Raw genomic sequence first — 27077 nt, forward strand, 5'->3', positions numbered from 1 at the left:
ACTGTGTATAGGGGAGATAACTGCCGTGGTGTTAGTGTAGTGCAGCGTACAAATAACTCAACCTTCCTAAGTTGAGCTTAGACGAGCAAACCACTCTCTCTGCTGAGTCTACTGGGTCCTGGGCAGATAGGAGTCCGTTTACGCTACGCCATAGAACCCACCCGCTGAAGCTCTGCAGGCTGGATAATTGGCCCCCACTCTTGAAGCAGACAATAATGCCGCCGCCATTGTGGTTTTTGCAGGCAGGATGCGGAACACGCGAACAGATTTGACTGGTTCCCGTTCGTTCCAGACACATTGAGCTTGGACGGGCATATAGATGCAGCGATACCAAGCCCAGGATCCGGGAAGCGGTCTATAGAGAGATTTGCTGTGGGGGCGGAGGCGTGGTTGTGACGAAGGGAAAAGAAAACAAACCACCACAATATCTCTCTTATCAGACCATCAACAGTTTAAAATGAGGAAACTTCAAAATGTCCTCCTAAAAGCTTGCTGCATTTCACTAAAGAAGTCCATCTTTTGTGATGCAGCACATTTTAATGTTTGGGCTCAGACTGAGGCAGCTAAACCGTAACAAATATATTGATATTCAGGTCAGTGTGCGAAATAGTTTACAAATTTAGTTTGCCAGTCGGGCTTGCTATGCCTGAAAGTTACTAGCCCACGAAATATTTCACCAGCCCAAAATTTGAATGTAGAAACTAAGCATAAAGATTACAAAAGGTTAAAATACCAACAGGTTATAATCTTGCATGATTTAAAATTGCATTATAACATAAGTGGGAGAGAGTCATATATTAAAAAAATTAACCCCATGAATGTTCACTAAAGCCAGTCGGGCCAGTGACTTGGAGATTTACTGGCCTCGCTGGGTTTTTACCAGCCACGGGCTAGCGAGCCAGTGGTTATTTCGCACACTGCTGAAATTCAGGTATATTATGTCACCAGCACACATGTTTGTGGTATTTTGCGTTTTCCGCTGGTTGTCCATGGGTCATTTTACTTTCGACTCCTTTCCTAACCAACTGAACTGATGAACCGGAAACGTCTGTGCGGTATCGTGGTGGGAATGCATGTTTTTCAAAAATATCATGTTTGTGTGCAGGTAAAACTAACTTATGAACTTAGAATATTATTTCGAACATCCCCCATGCTACATTTGGGGTTGTACTATTATACATGGAAAACGTATAATATTGGAAAATGTGCCTAGAAACCACAACGCCGACAAGCTCTTAATTTCTTACTGGGAGTAGCAGAACCTCAGATATGACGCTACGGCACGTGGATTCATGTCGTAGTTTGTGAAGCTAAGCGAAACTATTACTGAGATCATTAGTCCTTTATCTCCCACACGTGGTTATAGAAGACGTTGTGTGTGAATACTAGACTACGTTCTTTTACTCAAAATATAAATGCCATAAAGTGGATGTTTATACATGCTCAAGATCCGTGACGATCCGGGTTAGAATTGATCTACAGTAACCCATGCTTGTCTTAAGAGGCGACTAACGGGATCGGGTTGGTCAGGCTCGCTGGTCATCGGTTCCCAATTGCGTAGATCGATAATCATGCTGTTGATCACTGGATTGTGTGGTCCAGTCTCGATTATTTACAGACTACCGCCATATAGCTGTAATATTGCTGAGTGCGGCGTAAAACTAGACTCACTTATACATGCTCAATGTTGGAAACGCATGTTACTTTTCATCGGTGTGAACTTGCACTCAGTAGATCTTTGTAAATAGGTTTGTAAGTAATGTTTGGAATGTAAATGTATAATTATAATTCGTAATTTAGGGAACACTCATTCATGTATTTGGGGGTATCTTTAGAACAATATATCTTATAAGCACCAAACTAGTATTCACTGAGTACCATTGAACGATCTATCATTGTTCGCTGGTAACACTCAGATTCCAGTGAAGATCCGGGATAGAACTATTCTTCAGGAACTGAAAACGTGACGTTTCGTTTTTGTCCACAAAACAAACTATTCACTTTTTCCATCACTACCAACAAATTTTCCATTGCGGGCATATATCTGAAGAAACTATGCATTTAACAGAATACTGCTTGTCTTGGCTTTGCATGTGTTTGTGACGGGTGTCTCAGTTTGGGATACGCAAATCATTTCGCGAACATCTTATCATTATTTCAAAGGGATTCGTAATCACCAGATCATTTCATTGTCAGAGGCCCGATCCACATAAACGTCGTAGCACTATGCCATTTGTAGGCCAACGATAAAGTAAAGAGATACGATAGGTCGTAACGTTACGAAAGCTTTGAAGAACAAGAACAAGAATCGTAAAATACACACTTGCTTTGACAGAGATTTCTTATCAATGATTTCGCAGAAGTTTTTTTGTCGATTGCATTTTAATTCGTTTTGACACATCCAAGAAGATTCAAAAAGAATAATAGTAATAGTAAGAGCCCATTACAACTGTTTTCACGTTTAAATGTAAAAGGTGCCTGTTGTCACGTGAGGTGAGGTGAGGTGAAATTGAGTTTAACGTCGTGCTTGAGAATATTTCGCTCATATGACGACGTACATGCGTGTGTATGTGCGGCTGCTTGTACTAGCCCAGACTGAAGCTGGTTTTATAGTGCTAGCCTACTGAGATACCATGCCGCAGTGAAGCATGAATACCCCCACTCAGACACATTATACTGACTCCCAGCCGACCAGTCCTTGTTGTACCCATGAATGCCGAGAGCCAGGCAGGGACCAACAAGTACCATATTTTAACGTCTTTTGGTATGACGCAGTCGGGGATCGAATCCGCTCTCCGGGCGGACGCTCTAACCACTACACCACAGAGGCTGTCTTATCACGTGAGCAGATACAGAAATCATTTGCAATTGCACGGCACTGATTAGACAACTGGAATGGTGAAGTGCAATATTAAGAATATGTTTTGCAAAACTAACTACGAACTACGAACGAAGGAACGAACTACCAAGATGGAAGTACTGGAGTGAGTAAACATTTATAGTCACTTTGGCAGTATTTCTGCAATATCGTGACTTAAAGGGTCATATTAAAATAATGTATAATGTTATATCGTAAAATCTGTCTGCGAAGGACAGTAAGAAAACTAGAATATCACAGCTAGAGATTTAAAACTAGTATGTGACTTAAAGTATATACTATTTAGGACAATACAATATACAAACAGACTATAGATCACCAGCAACTGAAGGTAGATCACCATATTAGGGACCATGGGGACTTACAGTACATTTGCTTCCTGCATGGGCCACAGCTGGATTTACATCATTCCTTCAGTCGCTGGCAATATTAGGGGAACTGTAGCCAAAATTAAAATGACAAATATTCTACGTGTAAAACCAGGGAGGTACTGGATACGGTGTTAGTGAATGAAGATGCTTTGACAACATTTAGGTTATAGAACAGCGTGTCATAGTGAAATGAGAGCAAAGCCGGAAGGGAGGTGGGGGTGAGGCTTTTACCGGTATGGTGAAACTCAACGTCATGTTTTACACGCCGCTGAAGGGGCGTAACTCTACACAATGACTTGCTATAAGGGTAATGCTATTTTTGAGGGCATTATCATTTGCAGAAGCTCTAGGTCTTTTATTAACTGCCCGACGAAGAGTTTTTATGGATGTCAACTATGCGTTCCTCACAATAAAGAAGTTGGTGTTCCTTATAATAAAGAAGTTGGTGTTTCTTATAATAAAGAAGTTGGTGTTCCTTACAATAAAGAAGTTGGTGTTCCTTACAATAAAGAAGTTGGTGTTCCTTATAATAAAGAAGTTGGTGTTCCTTACAGTAAAGAAGTTGGTGTTCCTTACAATAATGAAGTTGGTGTTCCTTACAATAAAGAAGTTGATGTTCCTTATAATAAAGAAGTTGATGTTCCTTAAAATAAAGAAGTTGGTGTTCCATATAATAAAGAAGTTGACATCCATAAAAGCGTTCTTCCTCAACAAGCTTTTCATTCAAAGCAACAGTTTGTGGACCATATGCACATAATAATAAAGCTTACGACTTCATCGTTAACAGCTTCTTGTTTACTGCATAGAAGACGTTGAGTTCTCTCTATTGACGTCTCTCTATTTAATAAACAAGAAGTTGTTATCCATAAAGTCGTATGCTGTAGTGTATACGTTTCGTTTAAAATTGAATGAAATATCCATGATTCGTTAGACAGCTGAGGAGTCTGCTTGACCAGGGTCAATGTAGTCGAGGTGGGTGTCAGTGTTGTCGAGGTGGGTGTCGGTGTTGTCGAGGTGGGTGTCAGTGTTGTCGAGGTGAGTGTCGGTGTTATCGAGGAAGGCTTCCCTGTTTTCGAGTCGTGAAGGTCGCCAATCATATGCCGGTTTACTTGCATGAAGCAAACGCTGAAAAAAACCCGGAATAACGAGATAAATACGCGAACTTATATCTTAAAAACACTTTTGAATGAAAACACTCAGGAAGCGATTTTCAACGGTAGAACAACCCCCACCAGCACATTGTCATACATATGTCAACACAATCTTCATTGAAATACACCTCCTTTAGCGGAGCGTAAAGATAACTTAAAAAACCGTTCAAGTTTACTGAGTGAAGCTCCCGTGAAGGTCCGGGCTGGCCTTCAGCAACCTTTCCTAATTGCGAAAGCGACTGACAGTAACGTATGTCGATGGCGTTAAAACATTTGAGTGCCTTTCAAACATTGTATATCTATATAGCTAATGTGGCTCAGTGCTACATGAATCAACAAGCAAACAAAACGAGGCGTATCATTTGATAATTTAGTATTTGATTCAAATGCAATATGTGTAAACTCACCTCGCAGAAAGTTCCGTTCCTTTTGATTAGCTGGTGCAGCAGCGAGATCGGTATTGGTAAGGACATCACCACAGCCATTAAGATTCCAATCGCCTTTGCGTATTCAGGGTAAATGTACTCGCCATAACTTGGGGGATCGTAGCGAAACAGGGAAAATACCAGGGACGCCTGAAACCGCAGTTGTAAGCAAGGTCTCAGCGTTCATGTTCTTCGGGATTGAATAAAAAAGTAATAAGTCGTTTATCATTCAAATATATACATGTTTTCTTCTCTCTGTCATTTACTGCCTCGTCACGCCGAAGACCCGGGTTCGAATCCTCACATGGGTACAATGTGTGAAGCCCATTTCTGGTGTCCCCCGCCCTGGTGTTGCTGGAATATTGCTCAAAGCGGCGTAAAACCAAACTCAGTCAGTCAGTCAGTCTTTTCTTATTACCAGAACTTTTTGCAACATGTTTGACTTAAAATAACCTGTAGCTCTTCATTGTAGTGTCAGTGAAATAACCTATTTCCTGTTATGTTGGTTGGTTGTTTAACGCCGCACTCGGCAATATTCCAGCTATAAAGTAGTTGTCGGTAAATATTCGAGTCGGGATCAGACAATCCAGTGATCAACATCATGAGAATCGATTGACGAAACTGGGATACGATGACGTGTCATCCAAGTCAGCGAGCCTGAACAACCGTTAGTCGTCTCCTACGACAAGCATGGGTTACTGAAGATCAGTTCAAACGCGGATGTACACGGGTACCTATTTCCTAAACATTGATGCACCTAACACAGTCTATTCTTGTAATTGACTGTAATTTGTCCGATGTGTTACAGATTGTGTCACCATTGGGCTTCTAACCAAATTCCATGTTACCTTAAAGTTTAGAATATTACGATTTGAAAATCTGTCTTTCACCAGTAGATGTTTACTTACAAAGAGAATGAGAGGCGTCACGTAGGTAGACAGGAGTTTTAGCACTAGGGGATACTGCTTCCCCATCATCATCTGAATATCCCTGCCGAATCTCTTCCACCCTACAACACACAATCTCCTGAATGTGAAATGTTAACAGTGCAATGAGTTCATCATCCTCGTGTTCGAACAAAGCCTCTAGTGCTGCTGCTGCTGCTGCTGCTGCTGATGATGATAATTTGGAATTTTTCAGTGCGCTTTCCGACATGATGCTTATTTCGCACACGGTCCCGCCAGGCCATTTAGTTTTGGATAGAAAGAAGGGTGATTAAGACCGAAAGATAGGACAAACTGAATGGGGTGTTAGGGTTGCCTAAATAATCTTTTCAAATTCTTTATTGGCAGAGTGTATGTAGGCCATCGGCCCATAATACAAATATACACTCCCCAAAAAGAAACGCATCATGAAAATAGCAATTTCAAGTAGCAATAAATTAAAACGTGATTCATTTTACAAAAGGTTTTGCTCTGTTTACGAGTCCTATGGTGTTTATGTTTTGAAACATCACAACAAAACGCACCATCCGTAAAATACCCGTATTTAACAGCATGATTTTCAATTTCGGCGTGCAGCGTCACAGAATACACAATTCATATGTAATGCACGTGAAAGTTGGGGATCAGATAGTCTCAATGATGGGTATAAAAGGTTGATCGCTGTCTGTCGATTATTCACTGTATTTGGAATATTGTTGACGAACGCAAAATGCCACGTCTAAGTGAAGCCAACCGTCATATCGCCATTGGTTTGCTTGAAGTTGACCAGTCTCAACGTGCAGTTGCCCGACGCATGAATGTTCACCAAAGCACCATTTTAAGGCTCTGGGAGAGATATCGCCGGCAGAATGCGGTAGCAGATGCCCCTCGTAGTGGGCGACCTCGAGCGACCACTGCGGCGCAGGATCGCTATATCCGGGTACATCACCTGCGTCATCGAACAGCTACGGCGACCAGTACCGCTCGACAAATACACGGATTGAGGAGGCTTCTGCACAGACCGTCAGGAACAGGTTGAGAGAGGCTGGTTTACGTGCCAGAAGACCTTATTTTAGCCCTGTGCTTCGACAACAACATCGTCGACATCGAATTCAATGGTGCACCAACGTTCAGGCCTGGAACCTACCGAATTGGCGTAGAATCTGGTTTACGATTACTATTGGAACGACGCGATGAAAGAATGCGGGTGTACAGACGTCGACGTGAACGTTTCGCCGACGCTTGCGTTCCCCAGGTGGACAGATTTGGCCAGGGAAGTGTTATGATGTGGGGAGCGATCACCTGCCGTAGGAGAAGTGATTTGGTGATGATCCAGGGCAACCTGACAGCTCAACGGTACTGTGACGAAATCCTACGCCCACACCTCCTTCCAATCATTGATCGCCAGAGGGAGTTGTTTCAACAGGACAATGCCAGGCCCCACACAGCACGTCACACTAGAGACTTCCTCCAGAACCACAACATCAATGTGCTCCCCTGGCCCTCAAGATCACCGTACTTAAACCCGATCAAACATCTGTGGGATGCCCTGGACAGACGGGTGCGACGCCGTAACCCTCAGCCCCAGACACTTCAGCAACTCGGACAGGCACTACAGGCAGATTGGGCTGCGATTGGGCAACACGAGATTCTGAGACTTATTCGTTCGATGCCGAGGCGATGCCGTGCAGTTCTGGATGCCCATGGTGGTCACACGAGGTATTGACTTCAGCGCCACCACACGTCTCAATGTGACACTCAACCTGACTTTCCTCGAGTTGTAGCGAAAGACGGATAAGTTTGCATTCCAAGTGTGCAATTTCGTTATATTTCATTGACTCATAAAGCCTACAATATGTTTCAAAATAAACATAATTATACAGTTGAAATTCCTATATGCGTTTCTTTTTGGGGAGAGTATATTAAATGTTTGCAGCCATATATGACTGGCGGTGCTTTACAGCATAAAAAATAAACATTGCTACATTTCTGATGACAAAGGTATTGTTTGAGGCCATCAATATATTGAAATTTGACAAAGAAGAGTATGCGTAAAGCTTAGGAGGAATATATATAGTGCGCAAGGAACTGTATGCAGTACACACTAAAAGGAAATGATACTCGTTTTCTATATATCCATTGTCGCACATGTTACATAACCTGTGATGTCTGAGCTTATTTGTGTATCTACCTGTCTCAATATTTAATTGATGGGAACCACAGCGAAACTGTGTGAGTGCAATGCGAAATTTACTAATGTTAATAACACTAAGATATGGTTCCATAGATAGATTACACTTGAAAAGAAAATATGAATAAGTTTTAGAACTTGATGATAACGAGTCATGCCATTCTTGATGGGATATATGCTGAGCCCTGATCATAAATTCAGACAGGAAGGAATTTAAGCTACTAATCTACTGTCTTTCCCATATACATGTATATCCAAATCCCATATTGTAATGTAATAACTTAAGTTTTGATACCCAATTTGTTTTACCATGGCTAGCATCTAACAATGATAAGTTATAGCACTTTCTGGGCAACTGAGATGCTGGCATATTCAACAGTATATACCAATATTTAATACCACGTTTGTAAGCATAAATATAGACAGGATATCTGCCACACTCACCCCGAACGATGTGATTAGGGGTTGATATTTTGACACAAAGCAGATATTTACAAGCCAGAGTTTGAACTTTCTCGATTGGTGAACTAATATCACAATCCAACCCCCAGACTTCAGCCCCATAGAGTAGGATTTGTAACATTTATATTCTAAGGTAAATGCAACTTTTTGTGTGCTTAATGGGCACTTTAAACGACATGTTAAAACATGCAGTGAGCCAACTGATTCAATATTCGTTGAGTTTAAGTGAAATGAAACATTGACAAAAACAGCGAAAAACAAGGGTGCTGAAACACACCAGCACCATGTTTAGTTCGAACGCCCAAACACAACAGCCTAGTGTATGTGGAAGACAGACTTCCCAACAATCACGAATATTGAATCAGTTGCTTCACTGCATGTTCCAACATGTCGTTTAAAGTGCCCATTAAGCACTCAAAAAAGTTGTATTTACCTGAGAGTATAAATGACCTCACCACGTTTAAGTTCATAAATGACTATCAAATTGTAGGGTGTTCACATACCTTTTGTTTGTAGTATATATTCACTAATAGTTTAATCGTATATTTTCATCATGCATTGTTTTGATATAGGCTAACCCCTGTATGGACAAGCTTATCCATGGAATAAAGATGTAACTTTTGTTTTCACTCAGTAGCGGGATTATCTGGCACTATATATACTCATGCCAATAATGGTTGTCACCCCCCTCCCCACCCCAACCCTACACACACCCCACACCCGCTCTCCAATTAAAAAAATGAAGGGGGTGACAACCATTATTGGCACTATATATTTCTCATGCCTCATTTCACCAATAGAGCTTTACCGTATATCCAGTTGATGACAACACACTCGAGGCAGCCAATAAGCAGGATGCTGAATGATGAGTTATACCAGTCTAGCAACTGCAGGAGGTAGATTCCACCCTGTACAGGCAATAGATACTTCAGAAAGTGATGTAATGTTAAATGAGTTCTAATAGCTAGGTAGCCTAATGGTTGAAGCTGCCGCACGTCACGCTGAAGACCCGGGTTCGATTCCCACAAGGGTACAAAGTCTGAAGCCCATTTCTGGTGTACCCCACCGTGATATTGCTGGAATATTGCTAAAAGAGGCGTAAATCCAGACTCACTCAAATGAGATGAATGAACATATCCTGGAGGCGAAACTAGGTGTACGCAATACTGGATGCTGCCCAAAGACAATTGTTGTGTCATACCTTTACATTTTGCTGTTAGGTGAAAGGCAATTTGTTGACGAGATCAGATCTGCAATAAGTTTGCATTCTTGGGTACCTATCATTCATACTTACAATGCATGTTACGGAAATAATTAAATATGTGGGTATTCGTTTTCTTTCATTTCCTCTGTTTTCCACAGAAAATAGTGTAGTGTCTATCCGATTGTACAAGGGAAGATTGCAGATAGAACTGTTTAAATTGAAGGGACATCGCGACATAACCGCTATTCGTTATCTGGAATATTGCCACAGGACTTTGAAAGATACAGTGTCTGTACCATGAATAACATTATTTATATACATATCAAGTGAAACAGATATAACTGAACGCCCAACAGCAACTCCTGCAATCTGATGAAAACACTTATGGATATATGTAATAATGCAGGGAGTCTTTTTAAATGCTATAGTCAGCGATATTCTAGCTTAATGAGTGAGTCAGTCAGTCAGTCTAGTGTTACGCCGCGCTCAGCAATATGCCAGCTACATGGCGGCGGTCTGTAAATAATCGAGTCTGGACCAGACCAGTGATCAACAGCCTGAGCATCGATCTGTGCAATTGGGAACCTATGACATGTGTCAACCAAGTCAGCGAGCCTGACCACCCAATCCCGTTAGTCGCCTCTTACAACAAGCATGGATTATTGAATATCAATATTCTAACCCGGACCTTCACGGGTCCCTTTTCTCACAGACCCCAATCCCAAAAAAGAATGTTTTAGTGTAGGATGTCCTCACGTTGGTTGCATAGGGAACGGACATCAGGAAGCAGAACAGGCACACGCCACCAGTGACATACATTCTTCGGGGCTGCAGGTAGCTTGGATATGCTTCTACTGTTCCAGCGATAACCGTTTCCATCGGACCAAACTGCAAATATTCCATTTACCATAGATAGCTGATAATGGAGCTTGAAGATGATATATTGTCTCACAGTTGCAATCATATATTTCACCTTTACAATCTTATTTTCACAATATTTGACCTGACTTTGATATTTGTAAATGATTAAGTTGGATCGGAACCTCTTTTCATCCTCGTTTTTTTTCAAGGACCGACAAGGTTAAAACGTTCGCTCGCCACACAGAAGACCCGGGTTCGATTCCTGACATCAGTACAATGTGTGAAAACCATTTCTGCTGCCCCCTGCCGTGATATTGCTGGGATATTGCTTCAAGCGACGTAAAAACCATAATCTCTCACTCACCCATCTTTAAGATGTCTGATGCATATTGATTTGAAATAAACATAGTTTTCAAAGTATTAAAATGCAAAAGAAACTGTATACAAGCGAGTCCATTCCCAGAGTTATTAGCATGATGAAGAACAGGACTGCCCACAGTTGAGACACAGGGAGATGAGAGATGGCCTCTGGATAGATGATGAATCCCAAGCCTGAACCTGGAAAGGACATGTCCATTGGTTGGTTACATACCAGTATGTGACTGAACTAAATTTTACACAAACCACATGGCACCTGTGTTTATAACAACATGCTGCAATTTTTGCTGGAGCAAATTAGCATAAACGCATCTATGTATACTATAACTCATTTTTTGGTTTAAGCTTCAGCTTATGCCGTCATGAAACGTACTCATCTATATTGGTATTGGCATTTTTAGAACTTCTTATCCTTTTCTACAGAGCGATCTTAAAGTTACAAAGTCAAGTGTGATCATGAAAGCCAAGAGGCACATGTTCAACATGTGTATATTAAGAAGGGAAAGTTCAGAGTGAGAGAGTGAGTTGAGTTTTACGCCGCACTCAGCGATATTCCAGCTATATGACGGCGGTCTGTAAATAATCGAGTCCGTACCAGAAAATCCAGTGATCAAAACCATGAGCATCGACCTGCGCAATTGGGAACCGAGGACATGTGTCAACCAAGTCAGCGAGCCTGACCACCCGATCCCGTTACTCGCCTCTTACGACACGTATGGGTTACTGAAGACCAATTCTGACCCGGATCTTCACAGGTGGGAAAGTTCAGAACATTGTTCTGCTTGTAAGTTATTCTCCGGAAAGTAGCCCTACACTCACGTGAGCCATATTAAAAGAATGCAATGAGAATAAAAACTTTGACATGCGGAAATACGAATTTTGTTTCTGATGGTTGAAACAAACATTTGCATCTTAGCTCAAAGATTTGTATTCTAAAATATAAGACTTTTTTGTTGCAGAGGTATGTTGTATTCTTCCTGTCTTTTGACAAGAATACAAATCCACGAGCGCGCACTGCTGAAGCCCAAGACAGTTCCCGCTTTTGGCGGTGTAACCTCAAATTTTTACCCATGATATTTGTTCACAATGGACACTGAATGAATCAAACCTTAAGCTGAGTCTGATATTGCCCTTATGAACTATGTAGAGGGGCATTAATGTGTTTCTCACTATGCTAGAGTATGCCTAGTATCAGATTGAAACAAAACTACTGTGGTGGCTTGCTTTGAAGTTACATTTATTGTAAATGTATTAGCAACACATACATAGATACACATATACATACATACACATCTACATCTACATCTACATCTACATCTACATCATACATACATACATACATACATACATACATACATACATACATACATACATACATACATACATACATACACACACATATACATACATATATACATACATACATACACACACACACACACACACATACATACATACATACATACATACACGAACACATATACATACATATATACATACATACATACACACACACACACATACATACATACATACATACACACACACATATACATACATACATACATACACACACATATACATACATATATACATACACACACACACACACACATACATACATACATACATACATACATACATACATACATACATACATACATACATACATACATACATACATACATACATACATACATACATACATACATACATACATACATACATACATACATACACACACACACATATACATACATATATACATACATACATACACACACATACATACATACATACATACATACATACATACATACATACATACATACATACATACATACATACATACATACATACACACACATATACATACCTATATACATACATACATACATACACACACACACATACATACATACATACATACATACATACATACATACATACATACATACATACATACACACACACATATACATACATACATACATACACTACATATACATACATATATACATACATACACACACACACATACATACATACATACATACATACATACATACATACATACATACATACATACACACATACATACATACATACATACATACATACATACACACACACATACATACATACATACATACATACATACATACATACATACATACATACATACATACATACATACATACATACATACATACATACATACATACATACATACATACATACATACATACATGCATACATACATACATGCATACATACACACATACACATACATATACACATATATACATATACATACACTATATACATACATATATACATATACATATACATACACATATACACACACATATACACACACATATACACAAACATATATGTATATATATAATTTTATAATGTATTCAATTTTCAGGAATCAGTGTAGAGGATTTCTAAACAGTAAATGGAAAGAAGATCACAAAGCATGAAAGCTGGCAAAGCTAAAATTTGAATATGCAATAAACTTTGAGGTTTCATAATATCTTACTATTTCTTTTTGATTACTTGGTTTCAGGTCGTTGTTCATGATGAAGTAGTAGGATCATACTCCGAAATGTTGTGTTCCTTATATTACGGATGTAGACATCCAGAATTTTCCCCCTTTATGTGTATCACTTCTAAATGTTATTATAAACACATAATATATACAGTCACTCAAAATAACATGTTATATTATTTCATATAGGCCTCATAACGTTATATATCATTGAGCGAAATTGAAATCGAACAGAGATTACTCAAGAAGGAATGTATATGTTTACCCGATGAGACAATATCTGATATAGGTATCTGAGCATGATGTGCCATGAAGCCCAGGGTGGAGAAGACAACCAGACCACAGAATATACTGCTAGCTTCACCCAGCACAGTGAGAAACACCACGTCTCTGAAAGTAGACATTGGCTTCCTGTATGATGACATGCTATACTAGTCACAGAATGTACTGCTAGCTTCACCCAGCACAGTGAGAAACACCACGTCTCTGAAAATATATATACATTGGCTTCCTGTATGATGATATTCTGGACACAGGATATACTGCTGGCTTCACCCAGCACAGTGAGAAACACCACGTCTCTGAAAATATATATACATTGGCTTCCTGTATGATGATATGCTATACTGGTCACAGAATATACTGCTGGCTTCACCCAGCACAGTGAGAAACACCACGTCTCTGAAAATATATATACATTGGCTTCCTGTATGATGATATGCTATACTAGTCACAGAATATACTGCTGGCTTCACCCAGCACTGTGAGAAACACCACGTGTCTGAAAATATATATACATTGGCTTCCTGTATGATGACATGCTATACTAGTCACAGAATATACTGCTGGCTTCACCCAGCACTGTGAGAAACACCACGTGTCTGAAAATATATTTACACTGGCTTCCTGTATGATGATATGCTATACTAGTCACAGAATATACTGCAAGGAATCTCGTACGAAGGGGCTTACCCCGCTTTTCAGCCAATCAGATCACTCGGATAGATGGCACAGTGTGTGCATTAAAAGTTTATGTTAAAACCCGTTTCTCTTTCATTATATAATAAAACAATTATAGACTCTTGTAGAGGTCGATATCGGTTTTATTGACCTGAGTAAAACAATATCGACCGAGCTTGCTAAAGGTATATTGCAAAAGTTTCCATAACTGATATTTGGATGTAGTCAACGAACGTTCTGACTCCATGTGTTTTTTTCAAAATGCGTAAGGAAAGCAATGTAAAGGAATCTATTATAGAGTCTTCTAATAGCATTTCTTTATCATTTCTTACTAACTCTTTCTGAAAATAGTCAAGTTTGTACATGTCAACTTTCAAAAGTGGAGACTGATACGACACCCTAGGTTGTGAATGACTCGGCTGCACGTTCTCTCAATAATTGTTTCAATTGTCTTTCAGACAACCTACCTGCACATGCAAATTTACCAAGGGCATATTTAAAGTTACCCCTTTCACCTTCGCCTTTAAAAAATCTTAAATTTTGAAAATAATGGACTTAATGTCAGAGGTGACTTTCATTGTCTCATGTACCGTGTCAATACATCGATTGGCTATGCTAGATGTGACGTCACAATTGAACGTGCTTCCCGCCCTTGAGGCTGTTCCCGCACCTATTAACAGGTATTCATGAGTATATCTAGTATGGCCAATACGACATCGCCGCATGACGACCTCTTCAAGTCTGGACTGACAACCCAAGTAGGTATAACCTCTATAGGGTTTAAGCACATGTAGTCTATTGATACCTACTTGGGTGTCCCACTTCTTTTGCATTGGATCAAGGATATACGGTGTAATCAGAGCTTTGTAATCAGAGCATGGGATCAGAAGTGGTGAATCAGATTTGTTGAGTGCTGACTTAGCAGCAAAATCGGCCATTGTGTTACCAGAAATTCCAACATGACTGGGTAACCAACAGAAGACGATGTCCAATTGGCCAGTAGCAAATTCATTATGGAACTCGATTATTTCAATTAAAAGTTGATGTTAAACCGCCAAGTTTTTAATAGCCTAAAGGCACGAAAGAGAGTCAGAAAATGTTATACACTGTTAATATTTGGGTTTTTTATTAATACATTTTAAGGCTGTTAATATGGCGTTTGCTTCGGCTGTAAAAATTGAGCTGTCATCTAGTAATCTAGAAGATATTGTTTCGAATATAATGACAGTGGTACAAACCACTGCGCCACCATCCTTGGGCTCATCTGTAAATAAGGATTTGTATCTATTATATTTAATTTTCAATTGATTAAATTCTTGTTTATGTTGTAATTCATTTGTTTCGGATTTATTAAATGTTGTCAGTGTTAGGTCAACTCGTGGCCTTACTAATTGCCATGGAGAAGAAGAAAGAAGGCGGATAGGATACATATTCTCTAACTCAGTGCCAGCAGCAGAAGGGAAAGATTTTATCCTTATTCCTAGAGGCGGAATAAGAGATGACTACTTGTTGTACAGATCCGCATAAATAGGATTAAAAATACAGTTAAATGCAGGGTTGGACTAGTAGAATATAGTTTTGTGATATACTGTAAAGATAATTTATACGGCGTTGGTTAAGAGGGCTCATCAGCCTCGACTGTCAACAGGTGAAAGTCTAAAAGACCCAGGACAAAGTCTTAGACCTTACTGTGGTGGACAGTATCAACTAGTTTGAGATTGTTTTTACAGGCCCACCATATACGATCGGGCCGTATTCAAGTTTCGATCGGACCAGTTATTTGTATAAGTGAGGGTAGTTTGATCCCCTCCCCACTTTGAATTGGAAACAACTTTTAACAAACCGTGTTCCTTCAGACATTTATTTTGAGGTATTGAATATGCGGCAAAAACGTTAAATGGGAGTCGAAAATAAGACCCAAGAACTTGGCCTCCTTGAAAACTTTGATGGGGGTGCCATTTGAAAATAGTTCTGGGTCTTTATGCAGACGAGTATATTAACGGCAGAAATGTATACAATAAATTTTCGATTTAGAAATTTTACAGCCGTTTTCAAGGCACCATTTAATTCTTTTTCTTAAATATAACTGCAGTTGCCGTTGAATAGTATGCGTATTTTTACCGCGACAAGAACATTAAACTCATCGACTAAATATGATTCATTATTTGAATAATTTAAAATCTTTGATAAACTGTTGACCTTGATGCTAAATAATGTGACAGAGAAAATACTGCCTCGTGGGACAACCTGATCCTGATTCTAATGATACGACAGTGTGGATCCCACGCGGACTTGAAATTGTCTGTCATTTCAAAAGTTGGATATAAATTGAGGCAAACGGCCTCTCAATACAAAATCATGTAAATCTCTTAAAATACCATGTTTCCAAGTGGTGATATGCTTTTTCTACATCGAAAAAGATGGACACTGCATGTTGTTTAGTAATTATGGCAATTGTGACAAAAGATTCCAAACGCACTAAATGATCAAGTGTACTTCTGTTTTTACGGAATCCACATATCAGTTAGATGTATATCAGCTAGAAGATTGTTGGTTTTCAAACTATCTTTAATGATATCCATCGAGCCTAACCAGTCCAATGACACACCTGGACTGTTTGGAATCGACTTCAAATTTCGTCGGCCTGTTCGGAGGCCCATTCTGATCTAAGCTCATCGCTTGACACGCTTTTGACGGTAACACCAACATCACACATGGGCAAGACTGCAATAGCATGACTTACGTGTATTGTCGTGGACTCCATTCAAGACAAAAATCTAACTCGAAGCATCGTGTTTCTTTATATTTCTTGTATGTGAGTTCCAAATAATTTGAAGTATTTTTATGAAAGCGCAGTCCCCATAGACCCTAGTATGGTGATCTACATTCAGGGCCTGGCGATCTATAGCCCATTTTTATATTGTTCTCTGTAGTGAAATCTCTTTATGATGACAAGCTAGTTTTAAATATTCATCTGTGATAGTATAGCTATTTTACTGTCCTTCGTTGACAGGTATTTATATATTGACTAAGTTTATCTTAATATGGAACTCTCATAGTCATACTGCCGATGTGACTTTGAATCTTGACTCACTTATTAACTCTTAATATTTCTGTAACAGAGACATTGGAACTGGAGTAATTCAGCATATTCATCCCATATCGGTACATAGAATACTGGAATGTGTGAATACGAGTACAACTAGTACTTTCTCAGAGACGACTGGAATAGTCAACCAAACGATGGAACGAATAGAATGAAAGACATCGCTTGTGCAACTTAGCCAGTAACCGTTGACGAATAATGTAAAGCAGGGTGGCTAACAAGTTGGCAGCCAGCTTTCTCGCATGTTTGCCCCGTCTTGAGTCTATGTAGAAGCAGTGTCCAAAATTGATAGGTTATAACCGTTGTATACAAAGTGTACATCCTGGCTTATGTTAGAATCCAGTAAACTCACTGTCATAACCGCTTTTGTCACATAAGTACCATTGCGTTGTTGTATGAGGAATACATTTCCTGAAAACCGTTCCTGTGACAGATGCACATTACAACGTTATGGTTAACTATCAAACAATAATAATAATAGTAGTCCATTTATCATGAGCATTGCTCCATGCACAATGCATGCTCGATACGCCCAAACAATCTGAATATTATTACCCCGGATAACCCAAGCTGTCTGTTAGGCGCTAGAGGGTTATAGTCACATGACTATAACCCACCGGGTAACCATGAGTCCCAGGTTAGACCTACCTCAATGAATTGTTGTGGAACTTGGTTGAGTCCCAGGCTAGACCTACCTCAGTGAATTGTTGTGGAACTTGGTTGAGTCCCAGGTTAGACCTACCTCAGTGAATTGTTGTGGAACTTGGTTGAGTCCCAGGCTAGACCTACCTCAGTGAATTGTTGTGGAACTTGTTTGAGTCCCAGGCTAGACCTACCTCAGTGAATTGTTGTGGAACTTGGTTGAGTCCCAGGCTAGACCTACCTCAGTGAATTGTTGTGGAACTTGGTTGAGTCCCAGGCTAGACCTACCTCAGTGAACTGTTGTGGAACTTGGTTGAGTCCCAGGCTAGACCTACCCCAGTGAATTGTTGTGGAACTTGGTTGAGTCCCAGGCTAGACCTACCTCAGTGAATTGTTGTGGAACTTGGTTGAGTCCCAGGATAGACCTACCTCAGTGAATTGTGAATTGTTGTGGCTAGACCTTCAGTGAATTGTTGTGGAACTTGGTTGAGTCCAAGGCTAGACCTACCTCAGTGAATTGTTGTGGAACTTGGTTGAGTCCCAGGTTAGACCTACCTCAGTGAATTGTTGTGGAACTTGGTTGAGTCCCAGGTTAGACCTACCTCAGTGAATTGTTGTGGAACTTGGTGTAGCTGCTCATTGTGATGAGGCCGCCATATGTGACGGACATCGAGTAGAATCCTTGGAGCAGCGCTTCCAACCAAACCTGCAGATTATATTTAGTGGTTGTGATAGTAGCAGTGGCAGTTGGAGTAGTAGTAGAAGTACTAGTAGTAGTTGATTTATTATTAGTATGTTGATAGAAGTAGTACATGTAGTAACAGTAGTAGTAGAAGAGTACTAGTAATATAACAGTGGTAGGGGTGATGGCTGTAGCAGCAGTAGTTGTAGTGGTCCTGCTGGTAGTAGTATTAGTGATCGTTAGTATTGGTAGTAGTATTAGTAGTGGTATTAGTAGTAGTAGTAGTAGTAGTGGTATTATTATTAGTAGTAGTAGTAGTAGTAGTAGTAGTAGTAGTAGTAGTAGTAGTAGTAGTAGTAGTAGTAGTAGTAGTAGTAGTGGTAGTTTAACGATTGATCTACGCAACTGGGATACGATGGCATGTGTTCACCAGTTCAGCCAGCCTGACCACCCTCTTATAACAACATGGCCAACCAAGGTCTCTGGACAATGGTTGGGTACATTGACAAATGTAAATTAATATTCCTTGAAAGATTATGTAACAACGCTTGTACTTCATCAACGAAAATGCTGTTCTGTGCATTCTTATCACTCACTGTTCATTTACATATACACTCAAGCAGTATTTGCAACACTCTGTTATGTACTATACTAAAGTATATTAATCTGCTGAAATATTAGAAGCTTATGTGCAGACTGGTTTTTTCCCGTCGCAGTGTGCCACAGAATAGTTGTAAGTTCTAACTTCTATTACGAAGAAACTCAATAGAAATTGAGACTCTCCATACGAGAAAATATACTGGACAAAATAAGTTAGAGATATTGGTATTTTTATGATTTATATTTCATCAGTGTGTCAATGAATAAATAGATCATTATTCATAATTTCAAAATTTGCATATATCCCTAACTATTTTTGTCCAGTATATGTCCAGATATGCTGTAATCCATCAAACACTGAGTCTACATACACTTTAGTCTTTAATGTATCTATACCCAGGATATAAAGACCACATACAACTTACTGTACAAGTCGGTTCTGAAGCCAAATTCTCAAAAAGAATGCACACCTTGTAATAAGCACTGCTATGACCATGATGCTCACATCATTTTACATTGTGAATCTACAATGCGCCAAAGAAATAATTTTTATATGACACTACTTGACCTACTGGATGTAGATGTATATGTATTAATTGAAATGCTAGATTATGAAGATGCCCTTGTACACTTTTGTGGTGCAAAACTTAACATCCCTGGCCTTGATGAAACAGCATGGCAAACCATCATACTACATTTTTCTAAGTATATCTATTCTTTAAACGATTCTTTGATGTATACTCTCTGATCTACCGTTGTTGTAAATATCATATGTACATATATGTAACTGACTGATGTTATATTTATGTAATTTTCGAATATCTTTTGGAGGAAATAAAGACCTTCATTTATTCATTCATTATTCTGTTAAGCGCTGGTTTCCATTACATCCATTGGTCTAGAAGGGCATGGATTTACATACACTTTGAAAAAATGGGAGTCATCCCGACTTTCAATCAATGCTTTGGGGACGAATTTTCTAATTTGTGTGATGTAAATATTAATTTGTGTGATGTAAATATTATGTCAATAAAATAATTCCATTATTAATTGTAAATAAAGCAAGGGTTGGGAAAGCAAACTATTTTGCAGTCAGAAAACTTCAGTTGCTTTCTGTATTTAGTGGAGTTATTGCTTAAATCTATTATTCGTTAATAAATAATTGTGAAATGAATGTCTGAGGACGTTAAGGTGTCTAACCTGAACTGAAGTTAGTCGAGAGAAATCTGGTCGAAGGAAATACACAATCCCTTCTCCTGCACCCGGCATCATGCACGTCCTAATGAGCAGCGTCGTCAGCAAAATATACGGCAACACTGCAGTGACATACACCACCTGCCAAACAATTCAGTGACGATATCTTACAAGAAACATTCACTCATGTACACTCAGATAGGTGTGTTCCTCCCACCACCATACACACACATACACGCGCGCGCACGCACGCACGCACACACACACACACAAACAAACAAACACACACACACACACACACACAAGTATGCGCATCAGGATCAGGTAGTTGTAGGTTCGAGTCCACCACTCTGTTAGTGCAGTGTTATTGACCTGACTTATCCAGGCCTTTAGCTGAAACACCATGATATAATGATTATTAGTGGTGGTCCGCTTAATTGAAATAATCGAAGATCGATCGCAATGACTAAACGACCAAGCAATCGATCACGTTTTCTCATAATCGAACCTAAACAATTTTGGGACGCCGATTTGCATTAACAATATTTTTCACAAGGTTGGTTTTGTCTGTTACATTTCATAAGCACTACCAGCTCGTTCAAAGTCAGCATTGGATTTATCTTAAAAGACTCCAGGAAATGTATGGTTTTAACATACCAGTTATCCTTTAAAGACGTAAAATTTGCAAATGCATTTTGTGCAATTTACAAAACACTCGAAAGAACTTTCTTCTTTTTTTCTTTATTTTTTGTGGATTAACAAACATAACCAGGAAAATTTGATACATGACACTAACCAAATATTTTCGATGATTTATTGGTTGTAATGAACCAGTTATCAATTATGAGATTTTTAATTCCCAACACTAATGATTATGCTTTTCTAAATTAAACTTACGAACGAACGAACGAACGATCGTACTGAAGACCCTGACGTTTGTTACCTTTCCTACAGACCGCACACCTTTCAGCAAACAAAAGAACGCTATCAGCCACGAGCCGAAGATACAGAGAGCAAGGTGAACTTGAACAGACCCGAAATTCTCAAAACCACTGGACACTCTCAATGTGTTGTATCTGTCAAAATATAATAAGCATGTCATTCTGTCAACCCCAGGTGAAGAAATAGTATGCACATACTAACAGAGCCTCTAACCTCAAGAGAGAAAAAGGTTTGAGATACCGGGGGTCCAAGGACCGCCCTACCCGGCCGGGTGCTGAACACCCCCTGAAGCCAACGCATAATTGCAAATTCCCTTCTCAGAAAAGTCACTGAAAACTAGTATGCATTCTGACTTATTTGTGTAATTTTTAAATGATTTTATATTATAATTCAATATGAAATTAATTTTTTCATGAACTTTATCACTTTTGTCGGGAGACCGTGATATGATCATGAGTATTACATTCGTGAGTCTCAAGTCAGATGCGTTGCAAATTCGCTTCTCAGAAAAGTCACTGAAAACTATGCATTCTGACCTATTTGTGTGGTTTTTATATGATTTTATATTATAATTCTGTATGAAATAAAAAAATTCATGAACTTTTATCACTTTTGTCGGGAGACCGTGAATTCATTCGTGAGTCTCAAGTCAGATGCGTTGCTAATTCCCTTCTCAGAAAAGTCACTGAAAACTATGCATTCTGACCTATTTGTGTGGTTTTTATATGATTTTATATTATAATTCTGTATGAAATAAAAAAATTCATGAACTTTTATCACTTTTGTCGGGAGACCGTGATATGAGTATTACATTCGTGAGTCTCAAGTCAGATGCGTTGCAAATTCCCTTCTCAGAAACGTCAATGAAAACTATGCATTCTGACCTATTTGTGTGGTTTTTAAATGGTTTTATATTATAATTCTATATGAAATAAATTTTACATGAACTTTATCACTTTTGTCGGGAGACCGTGACATGAGTATTACATTCGTGAATCTCAAGTCAGATGCGTGAAAATTGGAAAGTATGATACTAACCGCAAGATTATTTCAAACACACGCAACCCAGAGCGCTCCCTGGCATAAAAAACCCAGTACAACCAGAAATTATTGAGAATTTAAAGATTGTAATTACTCAAGTATTAAATGTGAATATTAGCAGAACATAACTCCAGATTCAAAGACAGTTAACAGTTAGTATTTTGTCAAGTCACCATGGGCAGCAATGCAGGCTTCAATGCGGCGGGTCATAATACTGATCAAAGAAGTTCGAAAGTCGTGGTCCATGCTGTCCCAATATCGGACCACCTCTTCTTTCATTTCAGCAATATTTGTCAGATTTTGTCCGAAACCAGGCCTGTGAATGCTTTGAACGATGTTTTGGGTCGTTGTACTGCTGGAAAATCCAAAACTTTCCATAGGACACGTAAGCAGATGGAAGTAAATGTCCCTCGAGCATACCTGTGTACCGCTCACTGTTCATATTCCCTTCAAATACACAGAGGGGCGTTGCCCCTAACACAGATATGCCACCACACACGTTAATTTCGGACTGTACTTTAGGCGCTGATACAAAGTTTTTTCAGTTTGTTTGGTCCAGACTTTCAGTATATTAGGAAACAGCCACACAGAACTTTCATCGGAGAAAATCACATTGTCCCAGTTAAAATTTCTATGCTGTAAGCACCAGTACAACCTTCGCTCCTTTTGTTCAGGTTTCATGATCGGTGATGGAATTCCTCGACTTTTCTGCCAACCCATTGCATGCAGCTCAGTTCTAATTGTCTCCTTACAGACAGCCACAGTTCCTCTATCAATCATATACAGCCTTAAGTTTTCTAAACTCCTACGTTTGTTTTTAGAAACAAGAATACCAAGCCGCCTCCTGTCACCGACAGTCAATTTTCTGGGCCTACCCGCGCCTCCCTGGTGCTCAATGCCATATCCATTTGCAATATTTTTCAAAGTACGATAAACAGTGGACAAAGGAATGCCTGTTCTACTTGAAATCACTTTAGCTGATCTGATGTCCTTGTTATAATACTCTAAAATCAATTTCCTCTTCTCTAAATCATCCATACTGAGGATCACTGAAAATGTCGTCTGCTAGCAAGTAAACAAAGGGGGATAACTCTTCACAAACTAATGAAAAAGCGTTAACGGAGTTGTCACTCTTGAATGAAACCAAGCACTTGATAGCTGGTCAAGGTTGTTTATACTAGAAATCCAATTAAACATATTCCTAAAATTCTGGTCATACTATACATGCGTCCATACACACTAAGGCACCCGTGAATATCTGGGTTAGAATTGGTCTTCAGTGACCGATGCTTGTCCCAAGAGGCGACTAACGGGATATGGTTGGTCAGGCTCGCTGACTGGCTTGACACATTTCATCGTATGCCAACTGATGTTCAGATTAATGCTCATGATCTTGATCACTGGATTGTCTGGTCCAGACTTGATTATTTACAGACCGCCGCCATATAGCTGGAATATTGCTGAGTGCGGCGTAAAACAACACTCCAAACAAAACGCACTAAGGTGTTTTTATGTCGATACTTTAGTACAGTATTATATTTGACAAACATTCTCTTACTGCCAAAATTCTTCAGCCGCCGTCAAGGTTACGTTCGACTTCCTCCACGCCGAGTGTTCTAGAAGCAGATCCCGTGTGCAGTTGTTGACGTAGGTCTCGCTGATGGAAACGTTGCCGAGCCTATTGACACACAGGTGCGTGTTCCACCAGTTGTCACACGTTGTCCATGGCAACACAGACTCGAAGGACCGGTACAAGTAATATAACGACCAGGCTATGACGATGATGTACAGTACAGAACCCATGAATGACACCAGCAGCTGGGTGATTCCTATACCTGCAGGAAACGTGAGGTGAGACTGGGTCTAACGTCGCATTTAGATATTTGAGTGAGTGAGTGAGTGAGTGAGTGAGTGAGTGAGTGAGTGAGTGAGTGAGTGAGTGAGTGAGTGGTGAGTGAGTGAGTGAGTGAGTGAGTGAGTGAGTGAGTGAGTGAGTGAGTGAGTGAGTGAGTGAGTGAGTGAGTGAGTGAGTGAGTGAGTGAGTGAGTGAGGGTGGTTTTACGCAGCTTTTAACAATATTCCAGCAGTGTCCCTGCGGGGGAACACACATTGTACCCATGTGGGTAATCGAACCCCGGCCTTCTTACATACACGGCTGAGGGCGGTGGGGTAGCATAGACCCGGGTTCGACTCTCTACATGGATACAATGTGTGAAGCCCATTCCTGGTGTCTCCCGCCGTGATATTGTTGGAATATTTCTAAAAGCAGCGGTTAAGTATAATCACTCACATACTGGTACACACGACAAGACCGCCTCCGTGGTGTAGTGGTTAGAGCGTACGCCCGGAGAGCGGAAGGTCGTGGGTTCGATCCCGGCCGCGTCATACCAAAAGACGTTAAAATATGGTACTTGTTCGTCCCTGCCTGACGCTCGGCATTAATGGATACAAGGAGGACTGGTCGTCTCGGAGTCAGTATACTGTGTCTGCGTGGGGTATTCATGCTTCACTGCGGCATGGTATCTCAGTGGGCTAGCACTATAAAACCAGCTTCAGTCTGGGCTAGTACAAGCAGCCGCACATACACATACACACGCATGCACGTCGTCATATGAGCGAAATATTCTCAAGTACGACGTTAAACCCAATTTCACCTCACCTCATCTCACACACGACAACATGGATACCGCTATCAAACTCCGAACCGGCCATGATTGTTTCGTGGTCTTTATCCCCATTCGCCCTAATCAGCTTGAACGCAATTTCGTAAAGAGGATCGCAGCAGACCACGCTTTCTTTGCACATGGAAACATAGCATAGGGAACAGTAACTTCAGTGATCACTTCAGTGTGTTTCTCCGTGGCTGAGCACAAGAAACACGGCGAAATGGAAGAACCGGGTACAAGATTTGAAGACGTACGCACGCACACCCACACGCGTGAATGCACGTCGCCATTAAGGAAATAGTCTTTAACACAACGTTAACATGCTTCAACTCATGTATGTACATTTTGACTATGTCTAATTGCTTAAAGTGCCGCTGAAACAATAATGTGAAGGCGCGGATTAGCCTATTAGTTAAAGGGGGCGGTAGGGTAGGCTAGTGGTTAAAGCGTTCGCTCGTCACTCACTCACTCACTCACTCTTAGTTAAAGTGCTCGCTCATCATGCCAAAGGCGCAGGTTCGATTCCAAACATGATAACATTTTGCGTAGGTCTTGTTTTGTCACCATGCCGTGACATTCCTGGAATTAACCATGCTAGAAGCGGAGCAAAGGTGGACATTGATACCCCGATATTGAGACTTCAAATTGTGATGATTCGGCCTACCTTTAAACAGAGGACAGATTACCCAAACATGTGTTGCGCTCATGTTGGAGAACTGGCCAATGGTCACCTCCAAGAAAAACAGCGGGACACCGCACGTGATTATTCCTACGAAATAGGGAATGAGGAACGCACCTGCAAACAATATCAGAACTGTATTTTGAAGTGGTATTTACTGATCACCGCTGCTGGTGAATAAAAATATCCTGACATTATATGTCCTGATATAATGTGACATTTAATGCCTGTCACATGTATATTTACTTTGCTTGTTTATTGTTGTGTTTCTCCACACTCAGCAATATTCCAGCTATATGGTGGCGATTTGTGAATAATGAAATCTGAACCAGACAATCAACAGCATGAATATCGATCGGCGGAATTGGGATACGATGACATGTGTCAACCACGTCAGCGAGCCTGACCACCCGATCCCGTTCGTCGCCTGTAACGACCAGCATGGGTTACTGAAGACCAATTCTAACCCGGATCTATGTGGTCCCATGTATTCTAACGGTGAAGTGCCTTTCAGCAGAGTAAAGGTGTTTTACTATCATGTTTAAGTTATAAATAAGTTGAGAAAAGTGCGAAACGTTTTAAGCATTTGGGCCGATTGAAGCCGATGCTCTAATCAGGGGCGTAGGACCGATTTTCAGAGAGAGAGAGAGAGAGGGGCTAATTTATGAAAAGTATTGCAAATACGCCTCTGTTATGAATGTTCGATAGGGCAACACAATACTGAAGTTCCTTGACCCTGGGGGCGCTGGGGATAACCTATTGATTAAAATAACCCAGTCACCTTCATTCTTTGGGCACATGAAAGGTGGGGCAGCGGGTTAGCGTTCGCTGTTTCCGCCGAAGATCCGGGTTCAATTCCCCACATGGGTACAATGTGTGCAGCCTATACCCGCCGTCAATATTGCTAAAAGCGCCGTAAAACTAAACTCACTTTCATAGAAGGCGAAATTCACTAACACTGGGCACTCTTGTACACGTACCTCCGCCGTTTCTGTTGCAAAGGTAAGGAAATCTCCACAGTGAACCCAATCCAACAGCATATCCAAGGAGGGATAACACGTATTCCTTTTTACTTCCCCACTCGGCTCTGCCTGTAGCACTATTTTCATTCTCTTCCTCCCCTTTCAGACTGTCGTCCTCAGGAAATCCCCCGTTGTCTGCCAT

General features: G+C 40.2%; 1 protein-coding gene across 1 annotated transcript; it reads right to left on the bottom strand.

Annotated features, from left to right (window-relative positions):
- Nucleotides 1-4010: 4010 nt before the first annotated feature.
- On the bottom strand, nucleotides 4011-27077 carry LOC124278287 (sodium- and chloride-dependent glycine transporter 1-like). The gene is made up of 11 exons (XM_046714015.1): nucleotides 26894-27077; nucleotides 25899-26030; nucleotides 24159-24403; nucleotides 18712-18815; nucleotides 13667-13791; nucleotides 10912-11024; nucleotides 10362-10493; nucleotides 9210-9309; nucleotides 5734-5834; nucleotides 4808-4975; nucleotides 4011-4374 (listed from the first exon to the last, which is right to left on the bottom strand). The coding sequence occupies exons 1-11, from the start codon at nucleotides 27075-27077 to the stop codon at nucleotides 4177-4179; spliced, it is 1602 nt and encodes a 533-aa protein (XP_046569971.1). The 3' UTR covers nucleotides 4011-4176.

The sequence above is a fragment of the Haliotis rubra genome, unplaced genomic scaffold (assembly GCF_003918875.1).
Source record: "Haliotis rubra isolate DU_JTF1 unplaced genomic scaffold, ASM391887v1 Scf234, whole genome shotgun sequence".
Classification (NCBI taxonomy): Eukaryota; Metazoa; Mollusca; class Gastropoda; order Lepetellida; family Haliotidae; genus Haliotis; species Haliotis rubra.